This window comes from Phyllosticta citribraziliensis, assembly GCF_038025025.1.
Source record: "Phyllosticta citribraziliensis strain CPC 17464 chromosome Unknown J3D65scaffold_11, whole genome shotgun sequence".
NCBI lineage: Eukaryota > Fungi > Ascomycota > Dothideomycetes > Botryosphaeriales > Phyllostictaceae > Phyllosticta > Phyllosticta citribraziliensis.
The window spans coordinates 1,365,093-1,391,321 of record NW_027117348.1 but is presented as its reverse complement, the minus strand read 5'-3'; the positions used below and the strand labels follow the sequence as shown (position 1 = coordinate 1,391,321).

Below are 26,229 nucleotides of genomic sequence, written 5' to 3'. Positions count from 1 at the left end.
TCCGTATCCGTTGATGCGACAGCGGCAGGCCGTTTGGTTTCGACTGGTTCACAGCGGCGAGCAACTCGAAACAGGAGCATAGTCGACCTTGTGGCATCGAGCCTGGAATTTGTCGACCAGTGAGGCGTGGCAGAGCGTGGCTCGCGCTGGGAAACGTCACACGTGACTTGCCAAACGAGGCCGTGGCCGTGGCCGGGCGCCGTTGCTCTCCTCCGCAGCAAACATGTTCTGCTCCGCCCGTCATCCATAGCGCGTATACTGCCCGCTACAATTTTCAAACTGCTCTGGAGCTACCCCATAGCTTGGTCGACGTCCGCTTGCCCTCCTCGGTCCTCCGCCACCGCGAGTCTTCTCGCCCGGCCTCAGGGACTCGATCGCTTGCATCAGCTGCGCCAAGTCGCCTCTGCCAGGTCAGGTTGACATTGACACCACCTCTCTGCCAGCCTCCGCCCTCCACCCCGAGCAGCCACCTCTGCGCCCCCCACGCTCGTTTCGTCTGCTCCGTCTGCTCTGCCGCTTGTCGCTGAACGCTCCTCCGATTGCTCGTCCTCTCGTCAGCTCGACGACACCCTCGCCGCGCTGCTGTCGCCCAACATGCTTCTCCCAAAGGGCGGAGTGAACTGGAAGGCGGCCAGATCCAGATTGCCGCCCTACAGAGCCGTCATACATTTCCTCACCCGCACGCGCTTTTTGCTGTTCGTCGCAATAGCTGGAATAGTCATCTTATTATGGAGAGGCCTGAGCGATACTGCTGGAGAGATGCAAAGGTAACCCATCCTACCAGGGGCTTGCCCGACTTTGTCATCTACAGCTGGAGGACGTCCAACTGACGGTTCGGATATACAGATTTGTGTGCTGGGGACCCGCAACGTCGCCCATGGAGATGACGGCGAATGAGCGCGAAAAGTGGATGGCGCACCTGCAAACACCCGTCCTGTTCAACCACCACAACCCTGTCCAAGTCAACTCGACGACGATACAACACGTCGACCTGAACCCAGTCAAGTCGACGCCCAAGGCGATGCAGAATGAAGAACGTGTCCTTATCGTGACTCCGCTCCGAGACGCGGCTCCTTACATCAACCAACACTTTGACCTCTTGTCGCAGCTCACCTACCCGCATCACTTGATCGATCTCGCCTTTCTCATTTCCGACACCACGGACGACACGCTGGCAGTCTTGTCCAAGGAGCTTGAGCGCGTCCAGAAGAACGAGGCCGTGGCTTTTCGCAGCACCATGATTGTCGAAAAGGACTTTGGCGTGGAAACGAGCCAAGACGTCGAATACCGGCACAGCTTTGCTGCCCAAGGGCCGCGCAGAAAGACTATGGGCCGGGCGAGAAACTATCTCCTCTCGGCCGCGCTCAAGCCAGAGCACTCGTGGGTCTACTGGCGCGACATTGACATTGTCGACAGCCCCAAGAAGATTATCGAGGACATGGTTGCGCACGACCGCGACATTTTGGTGCCCAACATCTGGTTCCACCGCTACCGCGAAAAGGACGGCAAGATGGTCGACATTGAGGGTCGGTTCGACTATAACTCGTGGGTCGAGTCGGACACGGGCAGGAAGCTGTCCCACAGTCTCGACAGGGACGTGGTGCTCGCCGAGGGTACGTTTTGGCGTCGGTTTGTACAAGATCCGGAGCTAACTCGTGGTGGCAGGTTACAAGGAGTACAAGACGGATCGCACGTACATGGCACGCATGGGCGACTGGCGCGAAAACAAGGACGAGGAGATTGAACTCGACGGCATTGGCGGTGTCAACATCATGGTCAAGGCGGACGTGCATCGGTCAGGTAAGCCTTCTTCTCCGACCTCTTCTCTGCGTGACGAAACAACATCTTGCAACATGCAAATGCTGACGTGGACACGCCAGGCATCAACTTTCCTTGCTACGCATTCGAAAACCAAGCCGAAACCGAGGGCTTCGCCAAAATGGCCAGGCGCGCGGGCTATGGTGTTTGGGGCTTGCCGAACTATGTCGTCTGGCATATTGATACAGAGGAGAAGCCTGGCAATGCTTGATCGGGCCTCTTTTTGTTTGCTGAGCTCGTCCCTTTCCCCCCTTTCGCCGGTTTTTTTTATGAAGTTTTCATTTCAAATTACTTACGTTTGCATTCTTCGCCCTTTCGTCTTCCCCCCTTTTTTTCTTGCGGTCGGTTGTTTTGATGCGTCGTGCCGCAGAAGCAGCAGCAGCAGCAGGGCAATGATGATGAGACGAGCAGACAGGCAGGCTGTTGTGAGTCAGTGAGCCACTGGAGTGAGCGAGTGACGTCCATCGTGATGTGATGGTGGCACATCCCCCCGTTTGTCCTTCTGTACACTTTTTGTTTCTGATTTTTCTTTTTCCGTTTCTCTCTTCATTCGCGTCGATGCAACATCTCGTCGTCGTCGAACCGTTGACTCCTGTCGAGTCGTCCAGTCGTCGAGCACCGAAGCAATCAAAGAGCTAGCTGCACCAGCACATCTTCTACCAAACTCCTGTCAGAGTCGCGCGTGCCGGTTTTGGCCGAGAAGAAAGCAGATATGCACCAATGGACGGAGGTGCGTGGCCTTGACCTTTTGCTCTTTCACCCTCTCATCCTATGGTGGTATAAAGCGGCCTGCTGGGCGATCTTGCCTCGCGGAGCAGCAACGACGGCAGCGTGCTGTTTTGCCCACAACGACGGCATGCGGTGACAGCGTGGCTGACTGCCCGACCGGTGCTGGAGTGACGGATTTCTCTTTTCCCCTGGCGTTTTGCGGCGGGATGGGGTGGGGTGAGGTGCGTGGCTGGAGGCAGGGGTAATGGACGACGGTACGGGCATACTGAGATGGGAGCGGACAGGTGGATCAATGGGTTATGGAAGAAGAGTTGAAGCGTGGAAAGGAGACGGAGGGAGTGTGTGGAGAGAGGCGAGTAGGGGCAGGCACTCACCTCAGCAATAAACGATGGAATGTCTGCGGACGTGTCGATGGCATTTGTGGTATTCTTGTTGCGGGATTTGACATGTCTTCTTGCGGGTAGGGGTAATGCTGCTGGTCGTGTCGTTGTGGTGGATGGTTGGCTACCTAGATATGGAGGTGTAGAGCACTACTTTTACTACTTTTAATGACTGCCTAGCTTCTTTACTAGCTTTCAATTCAGCCGTACGTACTCAATGACCTCGATATCACCGTCTTGTAAGATATTGGCCCCAAACATTTTATCAAGGACACACCCAGGTAGTTAGTCGCTCGGTGCTGCGGTGGTAGTGCTTTCATGTATACGCGCACGTCCCACATCCTCGCACCTCTGTGGCTGGCTTGCCCTTCCTAGCTCCAACGCTCCGCAAGCCGCAACATCACTCCCGCTCCGCACGCCGCAATTGTTCGCTCAACCAACCCACTGCACCCGCCGACCGACTCTTCCCATCGCGTCCTCTCCCCCGCCGCTGCCACTGCAGATATTCCTGCACTTCTGCTCCGTCCCGATCGTTCTCCTCGCCTCGATCGTCCACCTCGTCTGCACTCGCTCCGCTCGTTCGACTCACACGCTCGCCGGCGAAATGGCATCCATGAACGACGCCCGCGACCTCATGGGCCTGCAGCCCGGAGAAAACCTCCCCAAACCACCGCCAGCCAAAAAGCAAAAGACGGCAACCAGCAAGCGCATCACAGGAATCAATCGCGAGGTGCAAGCGCTGTACGGCGAGCGCGCGCCGCCCGTGTCGGTCGTCGAGGCAGGCAAAAGCTACCAGCCCAAGCGGCGATGGGGCGCCAACAAAGGCCCCGCGGCCAAGTGGGTGATGCGGCCCTTTACGAATCCCGCGCGCGACGACGGGCTGGTCTTGCGGCACTGGCGGCGCATGCAGCCGGACGCGACGAGAGACGCTAATGGTGATGTTGCGATGGAAAATGGCGACGCGGATGCTGCCGCCGCTGCTGCTGCTGGCCCCGACGCCGATCCGCTCCTCGAGACGAGCTACGAGTTTTCCAAGTTCAATATTCAGCCCGAGGGTCCGGAGTACGATGACGAGACGTACGAGGCGCATCTGCGGAGCGACGAATGGAGCAAGGAAGAGACGGATTATTTGGTCGAGACGGTCAAGGAATACTATCACCGCTGGGCCGTGATTGCGGATCGCTACGAGTTCCAGCCCGCGCAGCCGGATGTCAAGCCAGAGGATGGCACGGTGGCTGCTGTGCAGGCGAAACCACGGACAATGGAGGACATCAAGGCGAGGTACTATCAGATCAGTGCAAAGCTGATGGAGCTCAAGACGCCGATTGCGTCCATGACGAATGCCGAGTTCCATCTCCACGAGATTTTGACCAAGTTCGATCCGGATCGTGAGAAGCAGCGCAAAAAGGTTGCCGCTGCATTGCTGGAGCGCTCCGCAGATGAGATTCGCGAGGAGCAGTATCTCCTGGCAGAACTCCAACGCATCAATACAAACTACGAAAAACTGGCCGCAGAGCGCGAGGAAGTCCGCCAGCGCCTGTCGGCTCCTCAGTCCCAAGGAAACACCTCGACCGCACAGTTCCAGTCCAGCGCAGCCCTCACGTCGCTGTTCAACCAACTTCTGCAGCAAAGCCGCTCCAGCAAGCGCAACGGCCGGATAGCTCTGGCCAACGAAATGAGCCAGGCACAAAATGGACAACAGACGCCCCAGGCAGGCAATGCCGCGCACCGCGACTCCATTTCCAACCCGGCAAACCAGGTCGGTAACAAGCGCACGTCGCTCACCTCGACGCAGCAAACGACGCAACAGCAGAGCCAGCCGCCACGGCAGCTCACGCCGCGTGCCATGACGCGTCTCGGCGTCACGCAGCACGACCGGCTGTCGTCGGGCGTCACGTTCAAGTCCGACCGCCTGCACAAGCTGCGCACGGCCAAGAGCACGATCCAGACGCAAAAGATCCAGCAGGCGCTCATCGAGCTCGGCATCCCGGACCTGATCGGCCTCCCCACGGCAAACGTGTGCGACGCGTTCGAGAGCCTCGTCAGCAAGATCCACAAGATGCTCGACTTGCGGAAGTTGCTGGAGAAGGAGGAGGCCGAGGTCGCTGTTGCGGAGGGCATCAGGCGCGAGCGCTTGCGCCGCGAGGCTGAGGCTAAGGGCGAGGTGCCGCAGGTTGACGGCGGCAGTGATGAGAAGTTGGACGCGCAGAGCCAGCTCGGTTCCTCGAATCCCGCTACTGCTGCTCCTGTCTCTGCGCCGCAACAGCAGCAGCAGGATACTGCCTCCACTCTGCCTCCTCACAACCCCTCCGCTCCCCCTCCGGCGACCGCAGCGTCCGCTGCGGATACCGCCATGCCCGACGCCCCTGGCGCCGGCAACGCTGCAGCTGCTGGAGGGACAGATGTTGGTGCCGATGCAGACGCTGACGCCGACGCGGATGCAGATGCAGACGGCGAGCCTGACGCCGACGCTCCTATCACCGCTGCTGCACCATCGACGGGGCCGGCGGCCGACGCGTCGATGACGGATGCGCCGCCGCCGGAGACGCAGGGCGCTGCTGGTGCGGCGTGATTCAGTATCTGAAGTATCTTTTCTTTCTCAGGGGGTGTGTGGGTTACTTGCGTGGACTTGACGGATGGAGGGATAAATGGAGTCTTGCTTGGCGTTACAATGGATGGGTTTTCTATGGAATGGGATGAGTATTCAGTTGGCTGGAACATGCGGTGCATGCGTTGAGGCGTTGGGGCGTGTTTGGCTTCGTGGAGGAAGGATAGACTGGGGAGAGGGGGGAGGGGGTCGTTGGTTGTAGCATCGTATCCTATCTCTCTTCTCTCGAGCATGCATGTATGCATGTGTTTTGTTAGTCAATGATGATGATAATCATCCTTGCGCTGCCGTGTAGCCTCCCTCCTACACGTCGGAATATGAGCGCGTCGTCTTTCTGCGGCTTGATCAGGGCTGGCAGAGTCAGAGCCAGACCACGGCAGTAGGCCTTGTGGGACTTCGACTTCTTCCACGCAGTACAGTGGCCTGTTTGGATTCAGGGACGAGATCCTTTTGCTGACTGCCCTTGGAGGAGACAGAAAGAGAAGGGAGTGGGTAGGTGGTTTTATACTCGATACTCGATACTCAATACTCCACGGCCTCAGGCCTGCGGCCTCAGCACGGGGCGTCGAACACATGCTTCCAAGCTGGATGGCAGCTGACTGAACCTACACATGCCTGCGAGAAACGAACGAAGCAGGAAGCTCGTGACACTGCCGCTGCCTGAATGACTGCCGTGCTATAAAAACTCCACGATCTGCGGGTTCTGTCTTCCTGCAACTCAGGGCGCTTCAGCCCTTTGCATCAACAGAAAGATGAGAGGATCACTCGTGGATTGTCGTGTGGTTTGATCATGGTCGAGTACTTTTCGCCGTTGGCGTCTGTCTCGCAGTCGTTTCTGCGACTGCTTTTCTGTGTTTTGGGGGCTGGCACGGTGGGGAAGTGGAATAGTGTTTTCCAACGTCATCATGCTTCGATGCTTTGCAGCACCTTCGCTCTCACTGACCATATAATTCGTCCGAACTCCTTAGCAGCTGTGCGCTGTCAACCGCCGCAGCCGACGCAGGCGAAAGAAGTGACACTGACAGAAGGTGACAGAAAGACAGCAAAGTGAATCGCTTCTCGCACTCGCACACAGTATTGCCGCTGTTGAGAGTGCAAAGCCGCTGCTGTTGAGAGAAGGAAGCGGGAAAGGAATGGCGGTTTTATAGGCGTTGAGGGCTGAGATGGAGAGTTGCATGTGCTGAACTGGATGACGTCTGTCTGCTGACGTCTGCTGAATTTTGGCAGCTGAATCAGGGCAAGAAAGCCAGAGCCCCTGCCCATCCTCGAGCCGGGAACATCATCATCGTCATCACGCGACAATACCTCCTACAGCACCACCATGACTTACTGGTCGGAGAAAAGCAGAAGGAGAAGAAAGACAGTGAATTCAACGAAGGCTAATCCGCATAGTTAAACTCATCAAGCTGTTCGTCTGCGCTGATGCTTCCGCCGCTGTTGAAGAAAAAGTATAGAAAGGAAAGGCTCTTTTATAGACGTCGAGGGGTTGAGGTGGAGGGTTGCATGTGCTGGAGTGACTGACGTCTGTCTGCTGACTTGAGTTGAATTCCAAAAACCGAAGAGCATCTAGTCCCATATGCGGTTGTACTACGCGCGGAATCATCATCAAGCGACAAATACCTCCTACACTATCATCATGACTTACTGTCCTCCTTCATCAAGCGAACCCCTGAATCATAGAGCTATGTCAAACACCGCGACTCGCACCCGCAGCCAGCGACCGCAAAAGAAGTGGGTTCTGAAGCCCAAGAAAACACATTGCCAACGGAGCAAGCGGCAAGCAGCACAGTGACGATTTCGTCTCGTGTGTCCATTGCAGGTAAGCTGTGCGTTGCACTGTGGCTGTGGGAGAGAAATGAGGCGGCGAGGTGAAGTTTTATAGAGCGGAGTCGGGGTTGGAGTAGAGTTGCACATGCAGAGGCAGAGATGGGGCCGCGGGTGTCATGTGGAGGCGTTGGCGTAAGTGGGCAGCTGACACGCGTGGTCTATGGTGGTCTACCCGTCCGCCTTCTGCTGCTCCAGGCGGAAAGGTATAAAAGACCAGGGAGGGAGAGGTGTCCTGCTTCTGCAATAGGCACGGCGAGTCTATCTAGTAAAGCTATCGGGAAACGGACGCTTTGTATTTCAGAGATGTTGGCAGTCAAGACTGCTTTTTGCGTTGCGCTGCCCCTGAATTTGCTTTCCAGGCCGGCATGGCTATTTAGTGGAGGCGTTTGCTGCGATATGCAATGGTGATTTGGGCCAGCGATCGTAGACTGAGATGGCCAGCAGCATCACTGATCGACGATGACAGATTCCTACTCATTTCTTCTACTCTCGCCTCTTCTCTCTTCCACGGAGGCGCGAAGGCAAACGCACAACAAACAGGAAAGTGTAGTGGGTGTCGATTCCACTACGCACAGGCGAACCACCAACAGTCATCCATTTCTTGTCATCCTGGCTCCTGTGTGCAGGAAAGCCCGCTCGATGCTCAAAGCAGAGGTGCTGAAGCAAGAAACAGAGCAGACGAAGAAGCGGGACTTTTATACTCGCCAGACGCCGCTGTCGGACTGCTGGAGTGGTGCGGGCTCAGGGGTATCACATGCGGTCCTGCCATGAGAGCAATTTGCTTGTGACTTTCGCTTGTACTAACTGCATGTACTCGTCGGTCGTCTATAAAAACTCGCAGATTTCTGTTGATCCTGCTTCTGCTGTATCTGCGACACGTTGACTGCATTGGCATACCAACGTGAGGAAGCCCCACGATCTGCCAATTACTTTGTGGCATTTATGGCTTACCACAACACTTGGTTGCCGCCTGGAGCGGGGGAAGGGAGGAAGTGGCGGGCAGCGTCATTGAGTGATGAACAGCATCAATGTTCCGACTTGACGGCCATCACCATGTGTCAGTGACGAGAGCAAGGACAGTGGTGTTCGGTCTGCAGGGGAAGGGTCAGCAAAAAGAGCAGAACAACAGTGCGGTGCAATTTTTCGAGCAAAATCGTTTTCTGTCCAACGCAAAATCATGGGCGTTGATGTGCGTGTCAAGGAAGCAGCACAGCAGGCCAGAAAGGCGAGACATATATACACCTCCGCAACGCGCACGCGGCTGAGGGTCCGAGTCCGAGCTTATCCACCACATGCAAAAGCACAAGATCCGTGGCTGGGGAGTGTCACAAGCTCCGCAGTAGCTTCTGACACCGCTGCCTTATTCCAGAGATGTGGAGTCATGTATAAAAGCCAGACCTGCGCTGCTTCTGCTCTGGCGAACACGGCGACACATCCAGCCCGCAGAGCCCTCCACTTTGCAATTGTACTTCTTGGGTGTGGCATCTGGCCCTCGAGGCACACTTTTGTTTTTTCGGTCTTGGTGCCTCGTGTTTGGCAGACCTGGCTTGGTTTTCCGAGCAGCGAAGGGCGGTGACGGCGTTGGATGGAGGAGTCGAGTGGCATTGCTGGATAATGCTGCGTATCCACATTGTAGTGTTCTGCTGAGAGTTAGGGAGGATCACAGCAGTCTGGTTGTCTGACTGTCCGTTCCAAGTCGAAAATCCGCAGAAAAACGGCAAGAAAACAAAGTCCAATTGCGACGACAAGGGCGATCGACCGCGAGTGGCGTCTCCTCGTGGTATGTTCTGCCCAGCCAAGCCAGCACAATGAAGCAGTTGAAGAAAGGAGAGTCCCAGGCGAAGAACGCAAGCAATTTATAGCTGAGCAGCAGCTTGAACGGCCAATGAAAGTATGCCGAGTGACTGTCGACAGCTGCCTACGCACAGCCTCATCAGACTCGAGGCACGAGGGAGCAGTGGACCACATGCAACGTGCGGACATATCGGCAGATCCGCCTGCCAGCCGCCTATAAAAGGAGGGAACTTTGAGGCGTTTCTGTTGCATCAGCAGAAGACGGACCACAACAGTGGACTCATCAGGTGCAATTCAATCACCTTCGCACTTCTCGTTCTTTTTCCGTGGGCTGTGTGTAATCGAGTTTCTGGAGATGACGCAGGACGCGAAACGGCGCTACCTGACGTCGGGCCAAGAGGAGAAGATAGAATGAAGGATGGAGAAGCCTGGCGGCATTGTAAGGGAGGTGAGAACCGGCGTTGTCTACTGATGCTGCGTGCCATTGAGTTGTTTGAGTGATGTGGTGGGGTTGGGGGGGAGAGCAAACCGACGGGACGTGGGGAGACAAACGACAAAACGAACAGTCTTTTGCAAGTTGAAGCCAACGGCAGGGAGTATGTGATGAATCGACATTGTGGTGCTTGGCCATAGTAGCCATGTTGTTGAGGAAGGAGTGGAGGTCGGGCAAAAGGAGCAGGTTTTATACATGCACACCAGTACCTAGCCGCCAGATGCGCGTGCGCAAGAAGCACATGCTGGTCTTGTGACTTGAGTCGTCGTGTGATTACTCGACTAGATTCATGGCTGTAACAAGGTAACCGATAGCTTTTCCGTGTTTGTGTGCTGAGAATTTGAAGAAGCGCTGCTGTGTTGTGTTTCTCCGTCTCCTTTCCTCCTACCAATCCATTACCTCATTCGCGTGCTTGTTATGTACATATTTACAGTGAGGGAGCTGACAGCAAAAGTCGCAGCTTATGACGACTTCTCCTGCGCTGGCTTCAGGGGTTCGGGACTCTGGGTCTAGTCACTCACATGGAGCCTCCCCATCCAGATCTGCATTGGCCGATCTGTAGAAGATTCAGCGACCTTTGAGACGTTGGACCTCGGACCTCAGCCTGCGGTTCTCGTCCTCGAGGCCTTCGATGCGGGCTTCGAGGTCCTCGGTTTGCTCCGAGGCGCCGACGCTGAGCTCCTCGATGATCTTGAAGATGCGCCACAGACGCAGGACGATGACGAGTGAGGCGACCTCTTCAATGACGCCGCGCAACAGAATGTCGAGAATGAAGCTGGCCAGGATGACGAGCGCGTCGAAAATGTGGAAAGGCGCTTTGAGGTACCTAGGTCATGTGAGTATCGACATGAATGGACATTCCGGTCAATGCAGAAAGTTTTGGAGGGACATACTCCAAGCCAAAGGCCCATAGCGACGCCACCAACTCGACCATGAAGAGGCAGGAAAAGACTAGGCTGACAATGCCCAGCGCCTCGAGGCCATCGTTCCAGCCGTAGGACAGCCGCTTCTCGCACAGGAAGAGCCGGATCACAAAGTCTACAACAGTCCCGAGTTCAGAATCATGGACGGAGAACAGGGGACAAGAAGCATTCGAGCTGGCTCTTCCGCGTGTGTTGCCTACCTGCAAAGATGCACGACACGTCCAGGCCGACGAGCAGCAGGACGGCGTAGTGGCCCGTCTTGGAGCTGAGGAACCGCTGCGTGGCCTGGCGGCTGCGCGCAATCTCCGTCTCTGACGAGGCCGACGGGACGCGTCCAAAGTGCTGGTCGCCGAAGCTTGTTAGGGTTCTGCTCGTGTCGAGCAGCGGCTGTTGGGCGTCGGAGTAGTTGGGCATGGCGGTGACGTCGGGAAAGACGGGCTATGATGAAAGAGGAGGAGCAAATATGCACGGGTTGCAAGGGGTCTGGGGTTGGAATTTCGCAGAGCAAAAAGAGGACAAAGGGTGCAGGATTTAGGGCTGGCTATGGATGCAGGAGCCGTGGTGTTTGCGGGCTCCAGCCGCGTTTAGCGTGGGGCGTGCTCGCTTCCGCTTGCCTGGTCCCTGACTGCCCTGGCTGCTTCTACCAACGTCGGCCGTCTGTCGTTTGACGTGGGATGGATGGGCTGGTGTTTAAGACATGCAAACGGTGGGTAAGCCAGGCAGCAAACATTGCAGTGTCTTTGATGGCCAAAAAATAAAAATAAAAAGTAAAAAATACAGATTTCACAAGATGGCGGAGCTCCAAGTAGAGCTTTGATAGCAGTCAATCAAATCTGATAACGACCTTGGAGGGTGGTTGATCTGTCTGACACGAGCCATGATTAGTCCTGTAAGGCATCATTCAATTCATCAGAATCATGACGAAAGACAAAGTGGCATGTTTTATATCAGATACGGCGACGCGGGTTGGGGTGTCTGGCGCTAACCGGCGCTAGCCGACGCTCGGATCCACGGCCCCGGGTCTTGGCTTGAGCTTGACGCGACTTCCGCTCTCCCCACACACTCGTCGACTCCATCCCCTCATCAGCCTCTGCCTCTGCCTCTGCCTCTGCCTCTGCCTCGCGCCAACACCGCCCAACTCGTATTCAACCCGTTGCCGTATGCCGCCCTTCCTCCTGTTCCTCTCAACAACCCCGCCCGCAATCGCAACACACCGCTGACATCCAACTTTGCGCGCATCCAGGCCGACCGGCGCAATACCCTAACCTCGATCGCCAACATGTCCGACGTTGAGCACCACGACCACGACGGCGAGGAGCCCCGCCCCATAGAGGACCCTGATGCCAATGAGGAAGTGAGCTCCCCGCGCTCGACCGATTGTCGACAGCCTGCCACGAGTCAAGCAGATCATGCGCTGACACTACCACCAGGAAGAGATCACTGCCATGAAGAAGCGCGTGCAAGAGATGGAAGCAGAGGCCGCCAAGCTGCGCGAGATGCAGTCTCACCTCGACACCCAGTCCGAGAACTTGCGTGAGAGCAAAGAGGACATTGATTCGCGCAGTGTGTTTGTTGGAAACGTCGACTACGGCGCTTCGCCAGAGGAAATCCAGGCTCACTTCCAGAGCTGTGGCGCCATCAACCGCGTCACCATTCTTCTTGACAAGTTCACCGGTCATCCCAAGGGGTTAGTCTTTCCAAGAGTTGGATGAGTTTCGAGTCTTGCGTCGTGGCTGGTGGACAGTGACTAGGCGGGACTGTCTCGTCCCAAGTCCATTCGTCCCTCAAAATCCTCGCTACCTGGCAAGAGCTGTGCAGCAAGAGCTGGACGCTAATTGGGCGTGTGCAGGTATGCGTATGTGGAGTTTACAGAGCCTTCGCTCGTTGCCCAGGCGCTCGTTCTTAACGAGAGCGTGTTCCGTGGACGCAACATCAAGGTAGACCCCGCTCTTCGGATACGTCTGCTCAAGACTAACCCCAGCGCAGGTTGTTCCCAAGCGCACCAACCTTCCTGGCATGACTCGTGGTGGCCGTGGTGGCGGCGGCGGCCGCGGTGGACCCCGTGGTGGACGCGGTGGCTGGGGCGGCCGTGGCGGATACGGCTCGTCCCCTCCTCGCGGCGGCGGGTATGTCTGAAATTTTCGTACATTCCCTTGGTGTCTTTTCCCAGTCCAGTGGGTGAATGCTGACTTGATGTCCTGCAGATACCGTGGGGGCTACCGTCCTCGCGGTCGTGGTTACGCCCCTTACTAACTCTCATGACCATGTTCCGCATGGCCGTGGAAAAATTCGACACGAACATTGACACGACAAACGGCAGCCGCCTCTCAAGTATCAAAGGTGCAATCGGTATCGACGACTCCCAAAATTCTCGCCTTGGTTCAGAATTGGGGCTTAATTTGAGGAAGCATGGGTCATGGAAGAGGAAAAAAGTGCAACTGAAGGGTTCCTCATGGAACGGACAGTCCTGGGTCGCTGGGGGATTGGATCCATAATACCCTTCGTTCCGCCTACAGTCTAAAAACAATGCATGGAAAAAAGAAGCACGTAAAGAGATGGTGACACCTTGCTCAAGATGAAGTGGCCAACGCGGAAGAGAATCAGGCTGTAGCCTTTTGGTCATTGTACCGGGCTGCTGTTCCAGTATTCGTGTTCATCTGGTCGAGCATTGGCCTACTTTGTCTTGTTTTGCCGACAAGAGCAGAACAAGGACTGAACATGTCTTGCAAGAGCCGGAGCTTCGCGTCGTTTTCTCCCCGGCTTCGATCACTGGGTGCAATGTCTTGATGACTGTCAAACGCGCTGCCGAGACAAGGGGCCGCCTCGACCATACCCCTATTCGCATCTCCTGTTCAGATATATAGGCGTGTAAGTGTTGGCTTGGTGCTCCAAGAAGCGGAAAGAAACTGCAACTGAACTACAGCTAGATCTGATATTCCAAGACTCGGCAGACGACGCGCACCAGCCACTCGCGGTAGCTTCACCGTCAGACACGATGGCCACACCCGACGGCAAGGATTCCTCAGCGCCCGACGAATCGCAAATCACTCTTTGGTCGCGCCTGTGGTCGTGCACCCGCGACGAGGCACTCTCTCGCATCATGGCCACGCGGCAAATCACGGCATTTCGATCGACCGAAAAGTCAGCAGCCAAGGACAGGAAATGGGAGCAAGTGGCGAGCAAGTGGGAGCCGCAGGGGATAGGCCGACTGGAATGGGAGCATTGGGTCCAAACGGGGAGTTTTGGAGCCGACGTCGAAGTCTTTGGCGTCAGGGGCTTGAGTCGAAGTGGGAGGAGCAGTGAGAGCAGTTATGAGGAGGCCAGCGAGGACGATGAAAGAGATGGCGAGAAAGATGCTGTCACAGGAGACATCTCCCCGACGTCGACGGATGATTCCCACGGCAATGCGGCTCCTCCGCCTTCGCCGGCCTCGCCTCCGTATCCGCATAGCATCCACAGCAGCGACGACAGCATCGCCGACGACGTCTTCCAGGCGGCCCTCGCCCTCGTCGACGAGCACGGTGTCGACCGCGGCCAAGTCGTCGCCAAAGCCGTCTGGACTGGCCTTCGCGACCATCTCGAATGTGTCCGCCACAGCGGCGAGTGCACAGCTTCTTGCCTCGTGTGCAAGCTGATCAGAGCCAAGTTCGACCAGATCCGAGACGAGCACGGCAGCTGCAAGAAACGAAGAGACTCGCCCGACTGGTCTACAGCCGTCAATGCCAGCGAGTCGCCGCGCAGCAACGACACTAGTTTTGCCGCGCCGGCGGAGGCGAAAGCGGATGTGGATGTGGGACCGCACGAGCTGGACGCGTCGCAGACGAGCAAACGAAGCATCGACGAAACGCTGCCGCCAGATGAGCGCGTCGGGCTGGCCACAGCATCGCCCGTCGTCTTCGTGCCGCCGCCCCGTCACGTCACGTATCGCTCATACCAGGGGATTCCGGCTAGCCGCGCCATCGTCTTCGACTCGTCGGCCAGCTCTTCGCTGCATCCGCACCGCGCGCGCCTCGTCCCCGTCTCTGGTCGCTCCCGCAGTGAGCCGTGTCTCTCGCAGCACCCCATTCACAGCCCGCTCTCTCCGCTGCTGTCACCTACCGCACGCACGCCAGACACGCCTCTCGTCTCCCCTCGCACCGGCATCAACACCAGCAATGGCAACACCAACGGCAACATCAATACCAACGGCAACGCAAAACCCTCGCCCCTCCGCGCCCTTGCTCGCTTCGTCAACACCAAAAGCAAACAGCTCTTCGACCTGCCCCTTTCCCTCTCCACTCCGCGTCACCCCCGCAGCGCCCCGCCGTCCTTCATCGGCAGCCCCGTGCCTCCCGGCGCCGCCGCGCAAATGGGCGGCGGCGCCCGCCGTCGCTCCAGCTTCGCCTTCCCCTTTTCGCCGCGCCCTGACGGCGTGTTTGGGCGTGGCCGCTTTGCGTCGTTCTCGCCGCTGTGCTCGCCTCGGACGGTGGATGCGTGCGCTCCTGCTGATGGAGTTGGGGATGGGGATGGGGCGCTGAGAGACGAGACGGCGTCGACGGCGGAGGCGGCGACGGCAGCGAGAGCCCCGTTTTCGCCCCCGCCGGAGCGTGAGTGGGAGACGGAGGGGAAGAGCACAATTGGCGCTGGCGCTGGCGCTGTCGTGTGGAGCGACACAGCCGCGCCGTCAATGACAACCAGTGACGGCCGCCGCCGCGGCAGCGGGAAAGGTCGTCGTGCTAGCGCCAGCGCCCGCGCGTGGAGCAGCGTCGTCGCGAGCCCGACGGCGACGGCGAGGAAGTGGGCGCGGCGCAACGCTGCGAGGGTACTGCCGGGCGGTGGCGGTGGAGGCCAAACGCACACGCAAAGTCAAGATGCTGGTTTGCGCTGTGCAGGCAGAGGCCGTGGCCGCGGCGGTGATGGTGTGGGTGGGCAGGAAAAGACAAAGACATATGCCGCTGTCGCCGCGGCTGCGCATGAGAGAGAAAGAGAGAGGGAAAGGGAAAGGGAAAGGGAAAAAGGAAGAGGCAGATTAGGACGGCAGCAAAAACCCTCAGCGCAGAGCCAACAACTGGAAACCAACAACGCAGCCAGACCACCGAACTCGCCACCTCCACCTCTACCTCCACCCCCCTCTCCCCCTCTCCCCCTCGCACAGCTAACCCACCACCCCAACAACAACCCTCCTCGCACCCCTCGCACGCCTCACATACAACCCACCCGTCCATCTCCATCCGCCTCTTCACCGCCGCGCATCTCGCTCTGCCTGCCGGGCACGCACATGGAGATGGGTTTGGACTTGGATGCGGGGATGCAGATGGAAATGGGCAGAGTCGTTGGCCCGGTGGCGGGGATGAGGACGCGGATGCCTTCGCGCGGGCGTGCGGAGGTGGTGAGGGAGTGCGAGAAGGAGGGTAGGGGGAGAGGGAGAGGGAATTAACTGATGGTTGATATTTGATATTTGAGGGCAGTGGACTGGACTGTGGCGAGAGGGAGGGAGGGAAGAGGTGGGTGGGTGGTTGAGGAGTCGACCTGAGGCGTGTGTGCTGCAAGGAAATCAGATAGACCAAGTGCCAGACAGCCGGCACTCCATCATATCCTCTACACAGTCCTACAGCACCATTCATACACACGCGAGAGAAACACGTGAAAATAGAAGTACCCTAGTTCCAACCAACTACCTGAGGTATCTACGGACTCCGTAAAAAGGAACTTTTGCACTCCGGACTGATTCATCTACCTGCCTGCCTGCCTCACTTCTCTCTTTCTTTCATTCTCGATCTCTCTCGTTCGTTCGTTCATTCTCTCTCAGTCTAGTAAAAAGGGACGTATGGCCGACGCATCCGGGACTTGTTGGATGCAGGACAGGACGGGGTAGGACAGAGCATGATGCCGCACCACGGACGGCGAGGATTGCCCGCCTGTCGGTCCGCCGCCCTATCTGCTTGCAAAAACCAGATGCAGCCTGACGCGCTCCCCGCTCGCCTGTGCAAAGCGCGAAAAGTTCCTCCGCGTGCTACTCGACAAGCCGGAAAGTGAAGAGGGGAGGGGATGAGTGCGACGGATCCATTAACGTCGCCAGAAAAGCGCTGAGGGATGAGTATAAAGCGCCGGACGCCGGTCGTTCGTAGCACGTGTCCTCGTCATGCCGTGCGTCCCAAAAACACCCAGATAAAAAGGGCCCATCATCATCACTTGCCGCGGCAAGGTACCGTACGCAGTTAATCATTTCCTCCCAATCCGCCCAGAGCAGAGCCCCACAGACGATGTTGCTGCGGGCGAAACATCAGCCCAACTAAGCGCCCGCCCGCCTGCTGCTGATGCTTAGCGTCCCTGGTTCTCCTTGACGACCTGCTTGATCTTCTTCTCGTAGGCGACGCGGTCCTTTTTGAACAGGTTGAAGGCGTCGGCCTGGGCGGGCGACTCCGGGTTCGGCTCGTCGAGCAGCGACTGGATGCCGAGCAGAATCTCCTTGACCGTGATGGCCGGGCGCCAGCCCTCATCTTCGTTGAGGATGCTCAGACACACGGTGCCGGACGGGTAGACGTTGGGGTGGAAGAGCGGCGGGACGAATTTGCCTGCGCGGGCGTCAGTAAGTCCAAAGCTTGAGCTTGTTGGGGGTGCGCGGAACCATACACTTGGGCGGCTTGGTGGGGTATTCTACACAATAATGTTGTTAGCCTTGCAAGCGTCTACGGCGTGCCTGGGACCCCACGGTCCCAAAAATGGCCGACGTACCCTCTGGAAACGACATCTCCAGCTTGAGAGCTGCGCCGTCCCAAATCGTCTTTTCCTTGCCTGGGATGACGCACTCCCACTTCTTCAGGTCCAGCGTGTTGGTTGCCGTCTTCATGGGACGTGCGACGAAGCCGAATGGATGGTCCTTGCGCCACCGCTTTCTGTTGCGTTACTCATGAGATCGGGGACGGCCAAATGCTGCGATGGGCGGGTGAAGCGTAGAGATTGTGACGGGGGAGTCGGCTCACCTCTCTTCTGAGAGACGCGTTTGCGCCAGCGATGTCATGGTGGGCGCGTAGTGGGGCTCTGGTGGACGTGGTCTAGATGACGAGTTCACTTGCAGAGATGGTCGTACGGGTGTTACCGTGAGCGACGAGATTGGCGTGGCTGTGGCAGACGAGAGGCCGGTTTGCAGATGCAAGAGAAAGAGGTGGTGAGCGTGTGCTGCGGTGGGAAGAGTTGAGCGTCCCGTCGGCCAGCGAATGGTCTGGATCCCTCTGCGGTCTGTGCGACAATCTGCAGCTCACCGCCTGCGGGGTTCTCTGGCCGACCAGGATGCCCACGCCGCCCTCACTCGTCCTCCACTTCAGACTACCGCGCGGATGCCGTTCTCCTCCTCGTCTTCTTCTTTGAGCAGCATACTGGCACGGAGTCATGGCGGACAAGGACGACAAAAAGCAACAGCCTCCCGCGCAGGCCGTCGAGGACATCCCCGACCCAGACGAGGATGACCTCGACGATCTGGATGGTCCGCAAGCACCCTGCGCTGCGCATTGCCGACGAGCATACTGACCGCGCCGCAGACGTTCTCGACGACTTCTCCGCCACCAAACTCGAAGACAAACCCTCTGCTGCCTCGCAGCCGGCTGCGTCTGGTCCAGGCAGACCGCCTACAGCCCCCGCCGCCGCCTCAACCTCTGCCCAAGTGCCCGACGACGATGAATTCGCACAACAGCTGCAAGCTGGCATGGCCGAGCTGCTTGGCGAGCTGGGCAACAACCCCGACATGCAAAAGCAGTTCGAAGACCTCATGAAAGAGCTCGGTGACAATGCCGCCGCCGACGCCAACCCGGCCGCTGCTAGCGCTGCAGGTTCCAGCGCCAAACCCGCGCCCGCAACGTCTACGTCTACCCCCGGTGCGGCAAGTGCAAAGCCGGCCGCCGACAAAAAGGATGAAAACTTTCAAGAACAGATTCGCCGCACGATGGAGCGCATGCAAGCCTCGGGCGAGCAGGCTGATGCCGCCGCCGCGTCGTCTGGCTCGGACGATTTCCTCGCGCAAATGCTGGCCGAGATGGAGCGGGGCGGCTTCCCGGGGGCGGGAGAGGGAGGCGAGAACGATGAGGACTTTTCCAAAATGCTCATGGGCATGATGGAGCAGTTGACCAACAAGGAGATTCTGTATGAGCCCATGAAAGACCTCGACGACAAGTTTCCCGGCTGGTTTGGAAAGAATCGGGAAAAGTGCAACAAGGAAGATTTGAGCCGGTACGAAGAGCAGCAGCGCTGTGTCAGGGAGATTGTGCAGAGGTTTGAGAGGAGCGAGTACAGTGATGAGGATACGGCAGACAGAGAGTACATCGTGGAGCGGATGCAAAAGGTGAGTTTGCATGGAGTGCTTGCGGACACGCGCTGACGACTTTTAGATGCAAGCAGCTGGATCACCTCCGCCTGATCTGGTTGGAGATGACAGTGCCGCGCGCGAGGCTCTGGGCGAGCTGGACGGGGGATGTCCGACACAATAATTCGATTCAATTGCGTACCATTAGCGTAGCAAGCTCGTAATTACGGTGATGCCTGTACATCTGGTTTTGGACAGCAAGCAAGATATACGATGATACCCAATTCTCCAGACACCTGTTTCTCAACCCGTCATGTCCATATCGTCATTGTCGTGGGTTGTGCCTTGTTGCAGGCCATGCGTATTCCTCGGTGGTGCATTGACGGCCTCTTCAAAAATGTGGTCGTACTCGTCGTCGCTCCCAAAGGCTAGGCTTCCATCGTCCTGACCTCGTTCATCCTCCTCCATCATGTCCAGCAAAGCCTCGAGCTCAGCGTCTTCCTGTTGCGCCACCACATCTGCTTCTTCCTCGAGTGACTCGCTCCTTTGCTGCTGTGAAAGTGGGTGCTGATACGACCAATTGGTCGCCTGGCTGCTGGCAACGGCACCGTCCTCATCATCCCACATGACATCTTGATCATCCTCTTCATCCGAAGGTGGCTCTGCCGCTTTCGGTGCTCGCCTCGCCATCTCTGCCTCCCACCGTTTCTGTCGCTGCACATAATCCAACCTCAAGATCTGCGCGCCAAGTTAGCTCTCTCCCGACCACGCCGCCGACGGCCACAAACCTGCTCGCTCCTGGCAGACCACCGCCGGTCATCCCGATCGTTTGCCACCCGGCGCAAAAACATGTCACGTCGTCGCTCGCGCGCGACATCGCTCCCACTCCGCTGTATCAACGGGTTCGGCTTCGCGTCTCTCTTCGCAAACGGCGTCGGCTGTGCGGGCTTGCCGAAGGCGCCTTGCGGCGGTTGTGCGTCCATCGTGCTATTGGAGGATGCGAAGGAGAAGGGGCGCCGGGCGAGGTGCGCATTTGGGTCGCGGGGAGTGAGAGGCGAGGAGCGCGTCGGCGCGTAGGCGTGTGGTGGGCTTTGCGGTGGCGCGGCAGCGTTGGGTGATGGAGACATAAAGGCGAGCATGGCGTGGGCTGGCCGAGGGGAAGGCGTCGCTGTGGGTGCGGCAGGTACGGTAGGGTTGAGCTGGTGGAGTTGGGTGCGTGGCCTGGCGCGGTCGAGGTGAGACTTGAGAGAGAGGGAGGCACGGAGGGAACGGGGACGCGTTTTTGGTCAATGCTTGTTGAGTGCCTGGGTGCGGTGCCGTGCTGGGATGCTGGGGTGGCGTCTGGTGTGGCTCGTTCTGTGGCGGCACACCGCGATGGCACGACTCCCGAACATCAACTTCTGTGCCTCTCCAGCTTCTCAAGAAAAGTGCCTCTGTGATAGCAGCGTTCCAATCAATGCTGACATTACGGAGCTATTACAAAGCTTTCACTGCCTCCTCCATGGGCTGTGTCGGCGAGCCTGCCCACAGGCTGTACTGGTCAGCCTGCGCGACCAGGCTGAATGATAAGATGCTGAGCCAGCGCTGTTCCGCCAGCCTGATGGACCAATCTGTCTCTGAAACCTTTCTTTCAAATGACAAATCGACCACTTTCAAGCTCTTTCTTTTCTCGCGATCCAAGCTTCAAGCTCTTGCAAAATGGCCGCGGCGGCCTTTGGCGTCGCCGCCTCCGCCTTTTCAGTTGCCGATTTTGGAATCCGCCTGACCAAGACCATTTACGACTATGCTGACAGTGTAGCAACGAGTTACGAACGGATGTCGGCCCTGGGAAAAGATGTTAGGCAAACGACAAAGACAATCAAAGAGCTTGGGTATGTATTTAAAGAAGCCGGAGCTGAGGAATTGCTGCGCGCCGAGGCGCTCGTTGCGGCCCAAGAGACTATGAATGACTGCAGAGAAATCTTCGGTAAAATGTATGTGGAAATCGGGGAGGACCAGAAACCCGACACCTGGAGCTTCAGTTGGCCGTTCCGACAGCTCAATGTCGACGTCTTGAATGCAAGGCTGGAGAAGCTGAAGAGCACTCTGTTGCTTCTTACGGCGACTTTGCAGTTGGCTTTAAGCGTGCGTCAGGGCAAGGCTACTGAGGAGAAGTATCAGACGATTAGTACCCTGATTCTTCAGGAGAAGGAAGCCGAGGCAAGATACAAAGAGTCCTTGTCCCGTCACAATGAAGAAGATCAAACGCCGTAAGTTCGCTCATCTCTGTGGCTGTAGCTACAGAACTGTTGCAGAAGTACTACTAACTCCATCTGCCATATATGAAAGCTTCGTGGCAACGGGCAATCTTTCATCTTCTACTCCACGCCCTCAAACACAAACCATCACCGCTGAAGCCCTGGATCAAGCCGGAAGCCACATCAACAACCTTCTCCAGCTGATTGAGAGTGTGAAGGAGAGCTTTGCGGGAACCAGAACTAACAGTCTGCCTCCGCATGAAAATACAGAGCTTGAGCGCGGCTACTTGAATACCCGAAGTCAACTAGATCGCATCATTCTCAAGCATTACAAGGCAGTTTCAAGCAGGACCAAGATGGAACGGGAACGAATTGAGCGCAAAGCCGCTTCAGAAGAGTCTCGGGCAAGCAAGATCCGACCAGAAATGGAGGAGTACCCAAGGCTTCGGATGGATCGCGAGAGCAGTAGTAAAGGACCTAGACATGTGGCAGCGGTCGATCTGTTGCGACGTTTGACAAAGGTTTTTGATGAAGAGTGAAACCAGAAGTTGCCCGAGATCTCATAGCGCTATTTTCCTCTGAACGTATTGTTCGAGAGAGTGCAGTGATGGGGGTTTGACACAGAGTTTGATATTGAGACAACATCATGTTATGCTCCCAAAGATAGATACCTTCTTTGAAAGATGTGTTTCGAACGCACTGCAAAGCCTCGCCGAATCCCAGGATTCAACGCAGATGGGCAATGGTGGCCGTTTTGCCATGGTAACCCTGTATTGGATCGCGGCAAAGGCCCGTGCGCCCGTTTCTCCGCTCCCGCCCTTCAGTCACCGCAGTTCGTCGACCATCCACCATCCTTGCTCCACACACCTCTCGTTTCCAACTCTCACAGAGGCACATGTCTGCCGTCCAACGGAACGCTCGAGGTGGTAATCGGGCACAAACGAAGCAGCCATTCACAGCCATGCAGACGCGCAACAAGTCATGTCAGCGACAGGCACCGTGAGATGATGAGCGGTCAGCAGCCTTGTCGTCGCCCAGCCCAACCTCTCGAATTAAAAACCACAGGAAGCACTACGGCCACGCCACGCTGCCTTCCAGCCATCCTCACCGTGCAGGGCTCCGCAGCAACCCTGCCCGACATTGACGGCAGACCGCGCTACCGAAGAAATAGTCTTTGTTTGCTGTTCCCCACCCTGTCCTAGTCTTTTGACGTTACTCACTTGTACATATCTACATATTCCTACCTGCCGGATTGGACTCTGTCCGACCCTTGCCCTGTCCTCTGCTCGTGCTTCAGGTCGCTCAACAGGCCTGCCGGGGACCGAAATCGCCATCTCCATGCCGCGCCCTCTACTTTCGCTCTCGTCATGTCTCCTTCTCGCCTCCGCTCACCTCGCCCAAGCAGAACCAGAATGGCCCTCGAACTTGGCGCAACATGAAAAGCACTGGCCCGAGCAAGAGGCCCTCGTCAAGCGTGATGCCGCAATACGCGCGCGCATGGCCGTCGAGGTGCCCCGCGCCGTGCGCAAAATGAGCGACGACCCAGGCCAAAAGTTTTACTTTGACTACTGGGAATTCGCTGCTGCTGAAGCCGGCGCGGATACCAACCAAGTGGCCATCGTGGAGGGCGAATTTCTCAACGTGACGTTGCTTCCGCCCGCGTTGAAGCATTCGGAAGACTACGGCCGTCATTGGAATTTTCCCAGGTTTTTCCCACAAGGCGGGCACGGCGCAGTTCAAAGGCGCGACTTTCAGTGTCCCACAGGGACGTCTGCCTGCACCAACATCGACCGACCCGATTCCTGTTGCGGGATATCAGAAACTTGTCAGATTGTCGAAGATACTGGAAATGGAGACGTCGGATGTTGTCCAGAAGGAAGCAGTTGCAGTGGCGGTGTTGCCAACTGTGATAGTTCGGCAGGATACTCGAGCTGTCCAAATGGCGGATGCTGTGTCCCTGGCTTCTACTGTGTCTCTGAAGGATGTGAGTACCGCACACGATGGCTTCTTCAGCCAAGCTTTGTGGCCCCTCGTATCCTTGACTGACTCGTGGTAGGCCTCAAGGCATCAATCAGTACGACAATCATCACGGAAAAGGGAACGACGAGGACGTCAACTCTCTCCAACACGGCCACCGGCCAAGCCTCACGCCGCACGTCGATAACAACAGCAACCACCCAATCCCGGTCCGCAGAACCATCGTCAAGAATCACGTCGACAATCGCCCCTACGTCAACGAATGCTGCCTCGAGCACTGCCAGTGCTGTTGCGCCGTTGCGCCCAACGAGCGGCAGCGAGGAATCTTCAGGCTCGTTGTCTCGGACTACGGGCACACCCTTTGAAAGCATCAATGGCTGTCCAACTGGTTTCTACATGTGCTCGGCATATTATCAGGGAGGCTGCTGCAGGGTGGGTCGCGATTGTCACTCAACGTCGTGTCCGGCTTCTGCCAGCATCACAGTCGTTGACGGGAATTCGGTGACGATAGCCGGTCAATCGGGCGTCAGTTTTGCTTCGACGACGGGAACCTGCGCCAACGGATGGTCGAGTTGCGCAGCAAGTCAGGGCGGGGGTTGCTGTCCAAACGACTATGGATGTGGCAGCAGTTGTACGTATACGGGGACGGGCGTTGTTTCAACCAGCGCTGTTGCAAAAGTAGCACCCAGCGTGGCTGCAAACGTGACGATATTGGGGTGGTTGTGGGTTATGGCGGGACTGGCGAGTGGATTGGCCATGATTCTGTTGTAGTATTAGCAGGGAATGGAATGATGGTCATGACATGTGCGAGGTCCAGGCGGGCCGCCAGAGAGGGCGAAATAAGGTGGATAATTGACCTAGCGTCGCACAAGAGGGCAAGGGTGTCAGATCAGGTCGTCTGATATCGGGCCTACTCGAGTTGGACCAAAGGCGGGCCGCTGTGTGATGTGGTGTGGACAGAAGGCGGCGATAGAGCCATGTGAGTGGACGGGTGGTAAGCCAAAAGGTACGTCGAGTAGATGGTGACGAGTGAAGCGCTAGCAGGACGTGTCGATCAGCGGAGAGGGCTTCCCCACGAGGGCACATCATAGCCTCTGCAGTGTCAAACACAACGTCAACCCTCCATCAATCCAGTAGCCAGTCCCCCTCCTCGCCTCCGCTGCCAACCACTGCGCTCGACGCGACGCGCCCGCCCAAGCCCGAGTCGACGCCCGCCCCGTTCGCCACACAACCCACCTGAGCTCCTACGCGAACGACCCCGCAGCTTCAACCCTTGACCTCCCCAATTCACCACCACACCCGCCAATTTTCACCCCCAGCGACCGCGCCGCCACCACGTCGACTCTGCTGGGGCAAGCTGATGGACCTGGATAGGCTGCTGGCTAAGTCGCGATTGCCTTGAAGACCGCTCTTGGTCTTCAAACGCTAGCGATAGCCAGCATGCCCTCGAGCGCGAGAGAAGACGGTGCCGCCGTTGCGGCGCCGCAGCACCCCGTCCCCGATTCGGTCGTCATGAGGCACGAATACACCAAGCTTTGCAAAAAGTACAGGACCGAGATTGCGGCGAGCTCGAGCAGCTTGCTGTCGACTGTCACGGCGGTGAGTCGAATGGCCCTGTGCAAACGCGCTCTCTAACGCTGCTGTAGTACCCGTTGGACTCGGTCAAGACGCGGATGCAGACGTATGGCTCAACCGTCGTTATTGGCGACTCTTCTGACTGGGTGCAGATATTCAAACAGATTCACCGGCGTCGTTGATTGCGTTCAGCACACGTACCGCACAGAAGGCACCAAGGGCTTTTGGCGAGGTGAGCGAGACGCCTCACCTGCCTGTCGCTCACTAACGCAACTCAGGTGTAATTTCTCCGCTCGCAAGCATCACGCTCGTCCGCACAGTGTCCTTTTCAGTCTACCAGCGCGCAAAATACACCTACGATGAATGGATGAAGAGGGCCACGGGCAGCTCGCCGCTCGCCATTGCCAACAGCACAGGAGCCATGCCCAACATTGCGACAATGTCATGTTTCGGGGCTGCCGGTGCGACGGCTGGTGCTGTAATCACATTCATTGCCTGTATGATTTGAAAATCTAACTCTAGACGCCGGCTGACTCTTTCAGGTCCGTTCGAGCTCACCAAGATGAGCGCTCAGATTTCCGTGCTCGCCCAATCCAAAGAAGGCAATGCAAAGCCGAATCCCATCAGCGCTAGTTACGCAGAGTTGGGCACCTTGAGGACGGCACAAAATCTCGTCAGACAGAGGGGCTTTGGTGGCCTCTACGCCGGCGTCCACTACCACTTGCGTAAGTTGTGTCGGTTTGACTGAGGAGGCAATGCTGACGTCAACGGTAGTCCGCGATAGTATCGGGACTGGGATATATTTCACAACGTACGAAAGCTCCAAGCAGCTCCTTGCCAATGCTCGCGGCAACTCGCCCACTTCGCCTCTGGCCGTCGTCATCGCAGGCGGGCTCTGTGGCCTCGTCAGCTGGGCCTGCATCTACCCCATCGACACGGCCAAGTCCATCTACCAGCGCAACTGCTTCACACAACACAGGAACAAAACGGACCGCCCAAAGATTCAATTCTTCAATCCTCGCATGTACAAGGGTACGTCATAGGCGGCACGGCACCACCCCGCCTGCACGCTAGTCAAGTGCACTAGGGGAGCAAATCGACCAACCAAAACGTCTTGGCTGTCAGTGACAAGCGCTAATCTGATTTACAATGACAGGCATTGGCGTTTCAATGAGCCGCTCGTGTGTCGTCAACGCCATCTTCTTCTCGGCCTTTGAGTATACTAAGAAGAGAATCAACCGCCTCGAGTACGACGAAGAGCTGTTGCGCACCCACGGCCGAGCGTGAGCTTCTTTGATCACTTGTATCACGACGTCACGTGTGAAGTCACGGGCGGCGACCGACCGAACCAACCCAACCACACATTTGCATCAACTGGACCATAACTACAAAAGCAGGCATGCAATCCTCCTTACCTCTCCTCTCTGTACAGTAAACACGGATGGCCGAGCTGCGGCAGTGTCGCCGTGACACTTGCTGCTCGCCTCCCTTTTCCTTTTCCTTTTCTTTTTTCTTTCTTCTCGGCACGGCTCATACACACCACGACTACTTTTGTTTCTCTTTCTCTTCTCTCTCCCCCTTTCTTCTGCACAC

At 57.2% G+C, this 26,229-nt stretch overlaps 11 protein-coding genes across 11 annotated transcripts; 8 read left to right on the top strand and 3 right to left on the bottom strand.

The window, feature by feature from the left end:
• Positions 1 to 419: 419 nt before the first annotated feature.
• Positions 420 to 2,068, top strand: J3D65DRAFT_105091 (Anp1-domain-containing protein). Its single transcript, XM_066793668.1, has 4 exons — positions 420 to 767; positions 847 to 1,613; positions 1,666 to 1,800; positions 1,881 to 2,068. The coding sequence occupies exons 1-4, from the start codon at positions 595 to 597 to the stop codon at positions 2,027 to 2,029; spliced, it is 1,224 nt and encodes a 407-aa protein (XP_066652075.1). The 5' UTR covers positions 420 to 594; the 3' UTR covers positions 2,030 to 2,068.
• Positions 2,069 to 3,319: 1,251 nt separating this feature from the next.
• J3D65DRAFT_636720 (uncharacterized protein) lies at positions 3,320 to 5,812 on the top strand. The gene has a single exon (XM_066801430.1). The coding sequence runs from the start codon at positions 3,532 to 3,534 to the stop codon at positions 5,497 to 5,499; it is 1,968 nt and encodes a 655-aa protein (XP_066652074.1). The 5' UTR covers positions 3,320 to 3,531; the 3' UTR covers positions 5,500 to 5,812.
• A 4,085-nt stretch (positions 5,813 to 9,897) lies between these two features.
• J3D65DRAFT_636711 (uncharacterized protein) lies at positions 9,898 to 11,150 on the bottom strand. The gene is made up of 3 exons (XM_066801429.1): positions 10,773 to 11,150; positions 10,543 to 10,687; positions 9,898 to 10,475 (listed from the first exon to the last, which is right to left on the bottom strand). The coding sequence occupies exons 1-3, from the start codon at positions 10,984 to 10,986 to the stop codon at positions 10,217 to 10,219; spliced, it is 618 nt and encodes a 205-aa protein (XP_066652073.1). The 5' UTR covers positions 10,987 to 11,150; the 3' UTR covers positions 9,898 to 10,216.
• Positions 11,151 to 11,851: 701 nt separating this feature from the next.
• J3D65DRAFT_606314 (uncharacterized protein) lies at positions 11,852 to 12,825 on the top strand (the record flags this gene model as incomplete). Its single annotated transcript, XM_066798437.1, has 5 exons — positions 11,852 to 11,926; positions 12,003 to 12,259; positions 12,422 to 12,509; positions 12,559 to 12,698; positions 12,777 to 12,825. 5 exons carry the CDS (start codon positions 11,852 to 11,854, stop codon positions 12,823 to 12,825), a joined length of 609 nt encoding a protein of 202 aa, XP_066652072.1.
• A 342-nt stretch (positions 12,826 to 13,167) lies between these two features.
• Positions 13,168 to 16,276, top strand: J3D65DRAFT_104974 (uncharacterized protein). Its single transcript, XM_066793667.1, has 2 exons — positions 13,168 to 13,440; positions 13,500 to 16,276. The coding sequence occupies exon 2, from the start codon at positions 13,568 to 13,570 to the stop codon at positions 15,986 to 15,988; it is 2,421 nt and encodes an 806-aa protein (XP_066652071.1). The 5' UTR covers positions 13,168 to 13,440; positions 13,500 to 13,567; the 3' UTR covers positions 15,989 to 16,276.
• Positions 16,277 to 16,872: 596 nt separating this feature from the next.
• Positions 16,873 to 17,572, bottom strand: J3D65DRAFT_606312 (ubiquitin-conjugating enzyme/RWD-like protein; the record flags this gene model as incomplete). Its single annotated transcript, XM_066798436.1, has 4 exons — positions 16,873 to 17,126; positions 17,185 to 17,208; positions 17,287 to 17,447; positions 17,535 to 17,572. 4 exons carry the CDS (start codon positions 17,570 to 17,572, stop codon positions 16,873 to 16,875), a joined length of 477 nt encoding a protein of 158 aa, XP_066652070.1.
• A 300-nt stretch (positions 17,573 to 17,872) lies between these two features.
• Positions 17,873 to 19,139, top strand: J3D65DRAFT_636694 (Pex19 protein family-domain-containing protein). Its single transcript, XM_066801428.1, has 2 exons — positions 17,873 to 18,886; positions 18,933 to 19,139. Exons 1-2 carry the CDS (start codon positions 18,014 to 18,016, stop codon positions 19,029 to 19,031), a joined length of 972 nt encoding a protein of 323 aa, XP_066652069.1. The 5' UTR covers positions 17,873 to 18,013; the 3' UTR covers positions 19,032 to 19,139.
• J3D65DRAFT_636693 (uncharacterized protein) lies at positions 19,018 to 20,301 on the bottom strand. Its single transcript, XM_066801427.1, has 2 exons — positions 19,636 to 20,301; positions 19,018 to 19,585 (listed from the first exon to the last, which is right to left on the bottom strand). The coding sequence occupies exons 1-2, from the start codon at positions 19,984 to 19,986 to the stop codon at positions 19,151 to 19,153; spliced, it is 786 nt and encodes a 261-aa protein (XP_066652068.1). The 5' UTR covers positions 19,987 to 20,301; the 3' UTR covers positions 19,018 to 19,150.
• A 154-nt stretch (positions 20,302 to 20,455) lies between these two features.
• Positions 20,456 to 21,782, top strand: J3D65DRAFT_636690 (uncharacterized protein). Its single transcript, XM_066801426.1, has 2 exons — positions 20,456 to 21,096; positions 21,176 to 21,782. Exons 1-2 carry the CDS (start codon positions 20,546 to 20,548, stop codon positions 21,621 to 21,623), a joined length of 999 nt encoding a protein of 332 aa, XP_066652067.1. The 5' UTR covers positions 20,456 to 20,545; the 3' UTR covers positions 21,624 to 21,782.
• A 150-nt stretch (positions 21,783 to 21,932) lies between these two features.
• Positions 21,933 to 24,182, top strand: J3D65DRAFT_636685 (uncharacterized protein). The gene is made up of 3 exons (XM_066801425.1): positions 21,933 to 23,068; positions 23,141 to 24,040; positions 24,106 to 24,182. Exons 1-2 carry the CDS (start codon positions 22,423 to 22,425, stop codon positions 23,830 to 23,832), a joined length of 1,338 nt encoding a protein of 445 aa, XP_066652066.1. The 5' UTR covers positions 21,933 to 22,422; the 3' UTR covers positions 23,833 to 24,040; positions 24,106 to 24,182.
• A 144-nt stretch (positions 24,183 to 24,326) lies between these two features.
• Positions 24,327 to 26,180, top strand: J3D65DRAFT_104681 (mitochondrial carrier domain-containing protein). Its single transcript, XM_066793666.1, has 7 exons — positions 24,327 to 24,660; positions 24,708 to 24,742; positions 24,789 to 24,868; positions 24,915 to 25,133; positions 25,179 to 25,361; positions 25,411 to 25,668; positions 25,793 to 26,180. Exons 1-7 carry the CDS (start codon positions 24,502 to 24,504, stop codon positions 25,921 to 25,923), a joined length of 1,065 nt encoding a protein of 354 aa, XP_066652065.1. The 5' UTR covers positions 24,327 to 24,501; the 3' UTR covers positions 25,924 to 26,180.
• Positions 26,181 to 26,229: the final 49 nt, after the last annotated feature.

Bases quoted from the DNA above. Each gene is read 5' to 3' on its own strand.
- J3D65DRAFT_636690 (XM_066801426.1), top strand. From the start codon at position 20,546: ATGGCCGCGGCGGCCTTTGGCGTCGCCGCCTCCGCCTTTTCAGTTGCC. The intron at 21,097-21,175 runs GTAAGTTCGCTC...CATATATGAAAG, and splicing joins AATGAAGAAGATCAAACGCC to CTTCGTGGCAACGGGCAATC.
- J3D65DRAFT_636711 (XM_066801429.1), bottom strand. From the start codon at position 10,986: ATGCCCAACTACTCCGACGCCCAACAGCCGCTGCTCGACACGAGCAGA. The intron at 10,688-10,772 runs GTAGGCAACACA...GGACTGTTGTAG, and splicing joins CGTGTCGTGCATCTTTGCAG to ACTTTGTGATCCGGCTCTTC. The intron at 10,476-10,542 runs GTATGTCCCTCC...CACATGACCTAG, and splicing joins CTATGGGCCTTTGGCTTGGA to GTACCTCAAAGCGCCTTTCC.
- J3D65DRAFT_636685 (XM_066801425.1), top strand. From the start codon at position 22,423: ATGCCGCGCCCTCTACTTTCGCTCTCGTCATGTCTCCTTCTCGCCTCC. The intron at 23,069-23,140 runs GTGAGTACCGCA...GACTCGTGGTAG, and splicing joins CTACTGTGTCTCTGAAGGAT to GCCTCAAGGCATCAATCAGT.
- J3D65DRAFT_104974 (XM_066793667.1), top strand. From the start codon at position 13,568: ATGGCCACACCCGACGGCAAGGATTCCTCAGCGCCCGACGAATCGCAA.
- J3D65DRAFT_636693 (XM_066801427.1), bottom strand. From the start codon at position 19,986: ATGCTCGCCTTTATGTCTCCATCACCCAACGCTGCCGCGCCACCGCAA. The intron at 19,586-19,635 runs GTTTGTGGCCGT...CTTGGCGCGCAG, and splicing joins GGTCTGCCAGGAGCGAGCAG to ATCTTGAGGTTGGATTATGT.
- J3D65DRAFT_636694 (XM_066801428.1), top strand. From the start codon at position 18,014: ATGACCTCGACGATCTGGATGGTCCGCAAGCACCCTGCGCTGCGCATT. The intron at 18,887-18,932 runs GTGAGTTTGCAT...GACGACTTTTAG, and splicing joins TCGTGGAGCGGATGCAAAAG to ATGCAAGCAGCTGGATCACC.
- J3D65DRAFT_104681 (XM_066793666.1), top strand. From the start codon at position 24,502: ATGCCCTCGAGCGCGAGAGAAGACGGTGCCGCCGTTGCGGCGCCGCAG. The intron at 24,869-24,914 runs GTGAGCGAGACG...AACGCAACTCAG, and splicing joins CACCAAGGGCTTTTGGCGAG to GTGTAATTTCTCCGCTCGCA. The intron at 25,134-25,178 runs GTATGATTTGAA...TGACTCTTTCAG, and splicing joins TGTAATCACATTCATTGCCT to GTCCGTTCGAGCTCACCAAG.
- J3D65DRAFT_105091 (XM_066793668.1), top strand. From the start codon at position 595: ATGCTTCTCCCAAAGGGCGGAGTGAACTGGAAGGCGGCCAGATCCAGA. The intron at 768-846 runs GTAACCCATCCT...TCGGATATACAG, and splicing joins ACTGCTGGAGAGATGCAAAG to ATTTGTGTGCTGGGGACCCG. The intron at 1,614-1,665 runs GTACGTTTTGGC...TCGTGGTGGCAG, and splicing joins GGACGTGGTGCTCGCCGAGG to GTTACAAGGAGTACAAGACG.
- J3D65DRAFT_636720 (XM_066801430.1), top strand. From the start codon at position 3,532: ATGGCATCCATGAACGACGCCCGCGACCTCATGGGCCTGCAGCCCGGA.